This window comes from Peromyscus leucopus, chromosome 19 (assembly GCF_004664715.2).
Source record: "Peromyscus leucopus breed LL Stock chromosome 19, UCI_PerLeu_2.1, whole genome shotgun sequence".
NCBI classification, from domain to species: Eukaryota; Metazoa; Chordata; class Mammalia; order Rodentia; family Cricetidae; genus Peromyscus; species Peromyscus leucopus.
The window spans coordinates 34,401,920-34,412,644 of record NC_051079.1 but is presented as its reverse complement, the minus strand read 5'-3'; the positions used below and the strand labels follow the sequence as shown (position 1 = coordinate 34,412,644).

The window sequence follows — 10,725 nt, the reverse complement described above, 5'->3', positions numbered from 1 at the left end:
CACCCATCAATGACCAACAAAATTGTGTTTGCTTTTCTTTCTTTCTGACTGGGGAATTTTCTTAAGCTACATTATGGGATAACTGGAAAAAAAAAGTGAATACTGTTATTTTCATGTTTACAGGTGTCTGGAACAAAGAAAAGGAACTATTCTTTAAAAATAAGACATCCTAAGACGGATAGACAAGGTTTACACTTACTTCCCAAGCAGCAAGGGCTGAACTGCAGACTACCAATACCAACATCACTTAAATGAGCAAACAGTAAGTATATCTTAAATGCCAGAGTCTAATTTAAAAGAAACAAAAGCCTCTCATGATGAACTAGAAATCATCCAGTCATTTATTTTGTTCCATACCAGGGATATAATGAACATATTAAAGAGAAAAAATGTTTTTATATCAATATATTTTTATTGTGTTTCTACTTCTGGACCCCTCCACTCAGAAAGCAGGAACTGACTTTTCATTAAGCTGTGGCTCCTTTCCCTTTAACATAAGCTTAGTTTAAGGAAGGCTTCATTTATACAATTATCTAATTAATTTTAATCTATACACAGCAATTAAATCAAAGCCTCAATACAGTAGCTAACTTTTTGAAAATAACTTTTTTACACAATCTACTTTGCAAAGTAAAAAAATGTTTTGTGTTATTAACAACCACCTTCTTTGAAAATTTCTCTATGTAAGTATCAGAACATATTTATTTATTTCTCTTTATTTCCTATTTTGGGGAATGCCTTAGAAAAGTAGAAATTACATATAAACATTGTCAACTATTGTATTTCTAAAGTCAAGATGATTATCTCCTAAGTGTTTAATTTCTGCAATGACTAATTTTTAAAACTCAAAATTGCTACCCATGTAATTTAAAAACTGCACCGTGAAATGCCTGTTTATGGTGGCAACAACATAAAGGCTAAAATCAATGTACAGAACAGGAAAAGTATAAAATGGCACGGCTCCATAAATACAAAAATAGCTGCATTCTGTCTGACTCCAAATGCAGGCTTACACTACCTGTAAATCTTTCTGAAGTCTCAAAGCACAGCCAGATGATTAGAACAGAAAGGCCTGAAGCAGATGTGCTGGAAGTAGGGCAGACTTCGGCCCATGATGCTCAGCAGCTCACGATGCTGACACAGAACACTCATGTGTTAGCAATGAAGCGTCACAAATGGAAAGGCAGCCTCAACAGTGCACACTGCTGTACCCCTAAGTTCAATTACATCTATCAGAACAAAGTGTTAACATGTCACTTAGGATAACTCAACATCTTTGGTTTTCAAAGAAATATAATACTTTAAAAAATAGAAATACATCAATCTACTTTAACAAGTCATACTCATGCTAGAAGTTTTACTTAACAGCTGAAGGTCAAGATCCCAATTGTGCAGAACTAGCTTCAGAAAACTTGGAGTGTAACATGCTTAGTTCAGCTTAGATATCATCAATGTCTTCATCATCATCTCCAATATCATCAAACTGGATTTCGTCATCATCCCCGGGACCAAATGTGTCCGTCTCATTGATTTTCGCATGCTCTGGAAGTTCTCCATACGCCTTCAGACTTCTCGCTTCATCTGCATTGTACTTCAAGATGACATCAGCTTTGTTGTCTTGATAGTCTCGGAGACCGATCAATATAATGTCTGAGGTATTTATCCAAACCTTTTTTCTCAGCTTGCCTCTGATGTGGCACAGCCTCCGTACGCCGTCGAAACACATGGCTTCCAACCGTCCGTTCCCCAGCATTTTGATCACCTGTGCATACTCTTGCCCGTCTTCTTTAAACACCAACTCTCTTTTTTCAGATTCATTTTCATTTTTACCTCTGCGCCGGTTTTTGCCTCCTTTGCCTTTATTCTTCGGCATGGTGGTAAGGGCAAGCACAGGAGTTGGGGTGGGGGAGTCCTTGCTGGTGCGGGCTGACTCCTCTCCACGGGCTGCTCCTAGGATGGGCAGCAGGAAGTGTCTTAACAGTGGTAGATCTGAAGCAACTGTAGCTGCTGGAGCTTCCTGGTCAACTGTAAGCATAGAAGATCCACAAGCAGCAAACAGTGTTCCAGAGTCTGGGTTCTGCTAGCTGCAAAAACAAAACCAGTGTTACTGTGTTGCCTGGAGTATTAACTTTCAAGCTCTGCCCAGCCACGGCCTGCTCTAACTAATGAAGCAACAGCCCTGACCTGAGCTACTCCATTTTCAGTCAAAGTGCCCAGAAAGAATGGCTCCACATCTTGTTTACACAAGTAAACATCACCACTGCCAGCACATCAGGAGACACAAACTGGTATTTTGTGCCAACAAATAATGAAATCTATCAGAAAACAAGACACATGAACACATGAACTTACCAAGCATATAGACAGGACCACTCCCCCCCCCCGCCCCCCGTACCTGGGACTGTACCAGAAGGTGCACCCCAAAGCCAAATGCAGCAGCATGCTGACTAATCCCTTGGTCACTTGTCTCAAGTTCATCCAGGAATCCTGGCACATACATAGCAAAGGCCCCCAGCTCCAGTACAGCTTCTCCAAGCTGACACTCGGCCCCTTCAAACTGCCTCTCCAATGGTCTGCCACCCAGAGCTGTACTAGATGGATGTCTTCCCACTTGAACAGCTATGGTCTGGTGCCCTACAGGCCTGCCTCTGCTCTTGCAGTAGGTCTTTGCCTTTAGGACAGCTCCTCTACAATCTGAACACAGGCAGGCAGCCTGTTTGACCCTTTTTAATGAAGATTCTGCAACCCACTTATATACAGGAGGTGCAGTGTATGATCTGGGAGTTAATACTAGTAATTAAGGTTGGAATAAAAGAACCTATGATTCTTTTATTCATTCAGTGATCAGCTATCAAGCAAACCTGGATTTCTTACATCAAATAGAACTAATGTGAGTTTATGAATTTATTGTATTCAATAAATTCTGACATTGTATAAAGACACAAACATGTCCATCTACGCTTCTGACAAAACACAACAGATACTCTTGACAGAAAGATTGTTACTAAAAAAACTCAAATACCATACTTTATGCTTGTTTCAAATTTGAATTACTCGTGTGTAGAGGCAACACATGACCATACAAGCATGTTCACGTGGAGGCGAGAGGCCACCACTGGGTATCTTCCTCAATCACTCTCCATCTTGTTTTTGAGGCAGGGTCTCTCACTGACCCAAAGTTCATGGATTCAGCTAGAACATGTGTGAGCAAGTCCTGGGGATCCTCTTCTTGTCTCTGCTCCCCAGGGCTAGGCATGCTGGTAGAGTAAGCCCAGAGTGCTGGCATCAAGCTCAGGCCCTTATGCTTGCCCAGCAAGTACTTTACCAACTGACCCATCTCCCCAGCCTATTGTTCAGTTCTTTAGGGGACTTCAAATATAATGCCTTTGTTTTTGTTTGTTTTGTTTTGAGCCTGGGTCTTGCTATGTAGCTAAGGCTTGCCTGGAACTTGTGATCCTCTTGCCTCCATCTCTTTAACACTAGTTTATAGGTATGATAGAGTGTTCAAGTGTCATTTTATTCTCCATACTGATTTCAAACTGATCTAACACCATTTATCACAAAATATCTGAAACATAATCCTTCCAGTAAATTGCAATGGTATTCCTTTTTCAGTCTGTTTCTTGACTAATTTGTCCCCATGCCAGACTATTTGAATGAAAGCTTTGTGGTATATTTTGGAATGTGTAGTCTGTGTCCTCAGGACCGTTTTTCTTCTGTGAGATTGATTTGGCTAGTTTAGAATTCTGCATCACAATAAGCATTTTAAAATCAGCTTGCCAATTTCCACAAACAAAAAAACCTACTAGAATATTGACTGGAATTATATACCATCCACAGACCAATCAGATAGAAATAACATTTGAGTCTAAATGCCTTTAAATGTCTTATTACTCCTCTTACGTACATATATATTTTAAATTTCTCATCAACTTTTTTTTGCAGAATTAATTTCTAGATTTTTTAATCTCTCGAATTACCCAAAAATTGTCATTTAAATATTTGAGTATTCTGCTATTTACATAGAGATGTCCAGTGCTTTCACTAAACTCAAAATTCCTATCAGTAGTGGGCCTTTTGGGGGGAGAGCGGGGCAAAGAGTTTGGGTTTTACAAATAAACATCTACAGATAATAATCTTCTCACTGGCTTTTCAAGCTCTGTACTTTTACTCTTCTTGCCAGTGATATGCTAATGACTTTTCTGTCATTTGTTTTTAATACCAAACGAGTTTTTCTGCTTTCTTTTTATGGTTTACAACTGCTGAAAAAACCAACTGTATTAGCAATTCCTAGTAATTTATTAAGTCTTACTTTATGGCCTAGTACATTTCTGCAAACACATTTGTTTTGTTACTAGATTAATTTAGCTGCTCATTTAAGGTACATACCACAATGTATGAAATAGCCTATGAGCATGCTTTCTTAGAATTAGGTTATCAATGGGCTATTGCATTTTCAGCAATCCAACTGCTTTATGGAGATGGAACACGTGAGACTAGTGAAATCTGGGGGCGATGCACTGGCAACTTCCTTTGGTATTAGGTATGCCTCCATTCTTGATTCAGTATCCCACTCATTTCCTCTAAGTGTCCTTACATTACCATAAGCAACCACACGGATGTGATGGTTAACTGGTGCTACAATCCTTACAACCCCACAGCTAGATCCTAAGCACAGTGCTCAGCCATATTGTCCTGCAACTACAGGCAATAAAATACATTTATAGCCATGGCTGCTCATGAAGTCTGGCTATTTCATGTCTCCTTTTCTCTACTTATTTTCTCTTGGGTGCCATCAAAATAACCCACATGACAGGATATTTTAAAAATAACCCACCGAGACAATGTTTTAAAAAGCATTATCACTGCAGTGATCAAGTTCCACAGCTACTTGATTTCTTAAGACCTTGTCATTCCAGGTCATCAGTAACGACAGTTGAGCAACAGTGCCCATTTCTCCTGTACTCCTCCAACATTACACAACACAGCCTGGGGTCTGATGCTGGTTCAAAGATTCAGCTTTGATTTCTGGGACTAGTCACAGCATCACAACACTGTGCCAATCAGGGGTGCACTGGGGGAAAGTTGGTGCCGTCAAGTTGGGTAACTGAAGAGACAGAAGCAAACCACACCTTTATGTTCTTTATGAACAGTGCAATGCCCTGTCAGGCGGTAGTGGCGCACACCTTTAATCCCAGCACTCGGGAGGCAGAGCCAAGCGGATCTCTGTGAGTTCGAGGCCAGCCTGGGCTACAGAGCAAGTTCAAAGACAGCCAAGGTTACAGAGAAACCCTGTCTCGAACACCCCCCTACTCCCCACACAAAAGAACAGTGCAGTTCTCCAGGACTATAAGCAATAGTTTTGTATTTCATGAAGAGGAACAGTAACTGGTGCAAGGTTAAGACATTTGGGCAAGAAACCCCGACACCCTTGCTGACACTTGTTTCTTGGCACAACTGCCTGTAGCTATGAGGCTTCGAGTCCAGCCTCTCAATTCTGGGCTCTCTGTGGATCTATAAGTCTATCCTAATGCCAGTAACAAATGCTGTGTAAATTTCTGCAGTAAGTTTAAAAATTATGAGGTGGCCGGGCAGTGGTGGCACACACCTTAAATCCCAGCACTCGGGAGGCAGAGCCAAGCAGATCTCTGTGAGTTCGAGGCCAGCCTGGGCTACAGAGTGAGATCCAGGAAAGGCGCAAAACTACACAGAGAAACCTTGTCTAGAAACAACAACAAAAAACTATGAGGTGTGACTCACTAAACTTTGTGCTTTGGCTTTTCTTTTTTCCCCTCCTTTCTGGCTGTTTGAAGTCTTTCTATGTCCATATGATCCTTCTGTCAATTTCTACAAAGATAACTGAAATCTTGGTAGAAAATGCTAATAAATTAAACTTTTTCATATATACAAAATATGTAGGTCTCCAGGGCCCACAAATATAAGGTTATGTCTAACATTATTTACATTATTATTTGTGACATTATTAACAAAATTTCCTAGTATCACATTGTTGGAAAATGACTACTGTAACACAAATGTTAAAATGGTCTTATTAATAAAAAACTTGGAGCCAGAATATTAGAGTAAATGCTGAAAGATGAGAGAGACAAAGGAACAAGCCACAGCCACCACCTCTGACCACACCAACTCCTCAGCCTGAAAAACCTCTAGTTCCTGTCTCCCCATGCCTTATATACCTTTCTCCGCCCAGCCAGCACTTCTTGGGACTAAAGGCGTATGTGCTTCCCAAGCAGAGGCATGAGATCCTAAGTGCTGGGATTACAGGTGTGTGCCACCACTGCCTGGCATCTATGTTAGGTCTAGTGGCTTGTTCTGTTCTTCAGGCAGTTTACTGGGGAACACAGTAAATCACCACAGACTACTACAACGGAAAACCAGCTTTGGTATGTCATGCTCATGTCCCCGTTTTCACAGTATCACACTACCTATCTTTATTAAAACCCTGTTTTCTTACATACTCTCTTCACGTAGCAAAGGCTGTGTCCATCAGGAGTGTAAACTTACTGTCTCTGACCTGATGTCATAGCACCCCGTACATTGTAGCTCTTACTACATGCCTGGGTATCTGCCTGATGTAATGAGAGCTTACATCCTTAACTTGACTCTAGAAGCAGTTAGTGGTTTTTGTCCACTGCCCAATCACTCTTCATCCTCCCTTTTGTTAGTCTGCTGTCTTTAGCAAGTTCTGCTCAAATGTTTCAGCTGTGTTACTTCTGTGAGCCTCAGAAAGCAGACAGTGCGGCTTCTGGGCCAGCGGAGAAATCTGAAAAGTGAACAGCACCACCTGGTGGTCACAGGCTCTTGGGGCGATGAGGTTTTCTGAAAAGAAAGGCACGACCTTCAATTTCCACTGTGTTACACAAAGCCTTCCAAATGTGGATTTAAAATACTGGCCCCAAACATCAGGCTTGTAACCCCAAATCTTGTGTTGAGGAACTTGCACAGGGAGATGAGCAACATGGTCTACTATACTTTCTGACGAGTTAACCATCCAGTAACTGACTGGATTCCCAGACTCTTTCTTCCACAGCTTCCATTTCAGGCATTGGTTGGTAGCTTCTGAAAAGTAATGGCTTCCTTGAGACAAACGTGACGTGTGTGACAAAGCAATGTCTGACAAAGCAATGTCGGGGTTTCCTTGTAGCTTTGTTCTCTATTCAGTATCAGGCTGTCACACTCTCATATCACACTTTTAATTTCAAATATATTGTAGCGAAATTACAGGCTGTAGAAGCACTCAGAGATTTAAGAATTCAGACTCCAAGCGTCTGTCTTGTGTGCGTGCATGCCTGTCTGTCTGTCTGGCTCATAAGCCAGAAATTATGAAAAGGGGCTGGGTTGGTGGCCCCATTGGTAAAGTGCATGCTGCACACGCGTGAGGAGCCGAGTTCAGCTCTGCAGAACCATAGAAAAGCCAAAGGGTGGCCTGTGCCTAACCCCAGAGCTGGGAGACAGGCAGGAAGAGCCCTGGGGCCTGCTAACCAGCCTATCTAGCCCACTCTGAGATCCTAGATAACATGTTTCAAAAACCCGAGTGGAGAGCAAGAGGAGGCGGCACCGGATATCAACTGTTGTCCTCATGTCTGCATAAGTGATAAATATTGGATCCATTTGATAGTCTCATAATTATGAGATATTTGACAAGTTTACTAAAGAACAATCCACCAAATTCAAGAAATATGTTCATGTCTTTTACACCTTGTAACAAAAAACTACAAACTCAGTGACTTAAAAATAATATAAACTTATTTTCTGACAGCCGAAATGAAAGCACTGACTCACTCTGTCTGGAGGACGACTATGGACAAGCTTTGGTGTTCCCCGGCTTGTGCACACATCTCTCCAATCTATGTGCATGCCTTTATGTTCTTCTATGTGTCTTTAACCTTCTCTTCTACCAGGTCACCATTCACTGCATTTAGGGTTCACTCTAAATTTAGGATAATCTCTTCTGAGGATTGCTGTGGGATGTCCTGTGTGTTGTGAATATACGTTGCTATGATTGATTAATAAATAAAATATTGACTGGTCAGTAGCCAGGCAGGAAGTATAGGCGGGACTAGCAGAGAAGAGAATTCTGGGAAGTGGAAGGCTGAGTCAGAGAAGACACTGCCAGACGCCAGCGGCCGCCATGACAAGGGAGATAGAAGATACTGGTAAGCCGCGAGCCACCGTAGCAAGGTATAGATTTATAGAAATGGGTTAATTTAAGATATAAAAATTAGATAACAGCCGGGTGGTGGTGACACATGCCTTTAATCCCAGTATTTGGGAGGCAGAGGCAGGTGGATTTTTGTGAGTTAGAGGCCAGCCTGACCTATAGAGCGAGATCCAGGAAAGGCACAAAGCTACACAGAGAAACTGTCTTGAAAAACAAAACAAAACAAACAAACAAAAAAATTATATAACAAGAAGCCTGCTGTGGTCATACAGTTTGTGAGCAATATAAGTCTCTGTGTTTACTCGGTTGGGTCTGAGCGGCTGTGGGAACGGTGGGTGAGAGAGATTTGTCCTGACTGTGGGCCAGGGTAGAACTGGAGAAAACTCCTGTTATAGGGCAGGAAAGACACTGCTGTATATTTTATAAATCTAGATTCATCCTTCAATCTGCTACAATATGATGTTTTGACTGAAACACATCATGAAAAATCCAGCCACAAACAACTACAAACCCTCTGAAAGATTTTCAGAAGCCTCCAGGTGTCTTCAGAAGATTCTCTGAGAATCACTACTTCAAAATAAATAGTCTAAGGTATATGTACAGTATGGTATAAAGTTTCAGAGGTTAAGAGGTTTCAGAGGTCCTGAGCTCTATTCCCATCAACATGGAGGCTCACAATCAACTACACTGAGAACATTGTATACATAATAAATAAATCTTTTTTAAAAAATTATGGAAAGTGAAACTGCCAGGCCATAAAGATATATATTACATAATATATATGTATCTTTCATTCTATTACATATTAGGTTTTCTCCAAAGTTGTTGCCCCCTTCTACATCTCCACAAGCAGCATACAACAACGTCTAGCATTGTTATACTTTTAAAATGCTGCCTGTTTGGTGACAGTTTTGATTAAAAGTGATACTGCACTGATTTTTTTATTATTTTATTTTTGAGATTATAGTTATATCATTTCCCTTTTCCCTTTCCTCCCTCACAAACCCCTCATACTGTAGTGAGATTTTTAATCTTATTCCTTCTTTCCTGTTTATTTGTATTGTCATGAAGAAAGAAGGTGATCTGTCCCCCTGCCCTCCACCCCTACATTGCTAAGGATTCAACGCTGGGCCTTGGACATGCTCTGCGGGTGAGCTACATTCCCAGCTCAGAGGCTGGTTTAAAAGAGTTGCTATTACCTGCCTAAGATCACAGTCAGAAAACAGAACTTACATTTTTCACCGTCAAATTCAGTTTTACTTTCACTCACCAACAAAATAGTTCTGTTTCTAAGGAAGGTGTAGTCTCTCCCCAGTCTAGATGAAACCAAGGCTGTGACCTCTGGCCTCCATTCCTTAGGCCACTGCAGAAGCTCAGGGCGCCCCAGGGCAGGGAGTAGACTTCCGGCTCTTCCTCTACAGGCCCTACCGCATGCTCACTCAAGGCCGGGCCTCACTCCTACCTGCCTGCTATTTCTTTCTCATAAAAACCCGGTACTAATTCTCGGCAGCCTAAAGCCCACCTCTGCCTTTTTCTTTTTTTAAAAAAGGAAACAAAACAAAAACACCTGACTGTAACACGGAAAATATATTATGAGAGCCCTTTAAGAAACGCCATCTTGGCGGGGCGGTGGTGGCGCACGGCTTTAATCCCAGTACGCCGGAGGCAGAGCCAGGCGGATCTCACCGAGTTCGAGGCCAACCTGGTCTACAGAGCGAGATCCAGGACAGGCACGAAATCTACACAGAGAAACCCAGTCTCGAGAAATAAGAGCAAAATAAACAAAAAAGAAGAAGAAAAAAAAAACCACGCCATGTTGACCACAGGCAAATTAGTAACTTGGCTGTTGTTGGCTCCTTCACTCCCTAATCAATCAGTACAAGAGACATAATGGCCACTTGGCCACTTACTGGTGGAAGGAGCCTGATAAGGGGTATACAATAATAGAGGCTTGCTTTTATTTAACCGAAACTTAAACGAGAGCGGACCACGTGCGGGCCACTCTTCTAGACGCCTTTCCCAGATCATGGACTCCTGTAGCAATCCGCATTTATCTTAGGCAGTACTGTTAGCACTCTTTAGACTAAGGCAGGGTTTCAGCATCCAGGCTGAGGTCAGAGGGGCCGGGAGGTAAAGAGCAGGGACTGGAAATTCTAGCCTTGTATTCAACTCCGAGAACACGCGCTTTCCGCCTCAGCGGCCTCCTCCCATGACTATTATAATCTGAGTCCTGCAAACTAGACACCTCTCTGCCACCGGCGATTAGTAAACTCCCCCCTCCCCGCCCGCCCCGCCGCCAAAACGAGCTCTCCAGAGTCCCTCGGGGAGTCCCCAAACTCCGTACTCACGGTGACAAATCACAGCGGAACCCCTCCACCGCCGCAGCCCGGCGAGCAGCAAGACGACGCGCCCCTCCTAGGCAACGGCCGGCCACGCCCCTTCCTGCGGAGCGCCCCCGTACGTGCCCCGCCCCTCGCCCTCGGAGGTCCGCCCACGTGACGCCGGGGCCTCGCGCGCTTCCACGTCCCCACTCCAACGCCTCG

General features: G+C 42.7%; 1 protein-coding gene and 1 long non-coding RNA gene across 3 annotated transcripts; one reads left to right on the top strand and one right to left on the bottom strand.

The window, feature by feature from the left end:
• Positions 1–312: 312 nt before the first annotated feature.
• Positions 313–10,646, bottom strand: LOC114710058 (eukaryotic translation initiation factor 1A-like). Of its 2 annotated transcripts, none has more exons than XM_028894126.2 (2): positions 10,531–10,646; positions 313–2,084 (listed from the first exon to the last, which is right to left on the bottom strand). In XM_028894126.2, the coding sequence occupies exon 2, from the start codon at positions 2,033–2,035 to the stop codon at positions 1,439–1,441; it is 597 nt and encodes a 198-aa protein (XP_028749959.1). In that variant the 5' UTR covers positions 2,036–2,084; positions 10,531–10,646; the 3' UTR covers positions 313–1,438. The 2 variants fall into 2 exon arrangements, with proteins under 2 accessions (XP_028749959.1, XP_028749961.1); XM_028894128.2 differs by lacking the exon at positions 10,531–10,646 and adding an exon at positions 9,453–9,811.
• Positions 8,080–9,118, top strand: LOC119086264. Its single transcript, XR_005089506.1, has 2 exons — positions 8,080–8,202; positions 8,615–9,118. It is a non-coding gene; the product is annotated as an uncharacterized LOC119086264 (long non-coding RNA).
• Positions 10,647–10,725: the final 79 nt, after the last annotated feature.

Excerpts from the sequence above, each read along its gene's own strand:
- LOC114710058 (XM_028894126.2), bottom strand. The coding sequence starts at position 2,035 with ATGCTTACAGTTGACCAGGAAGCTCCAGCAGCTACAGTTGCTTCAGAT.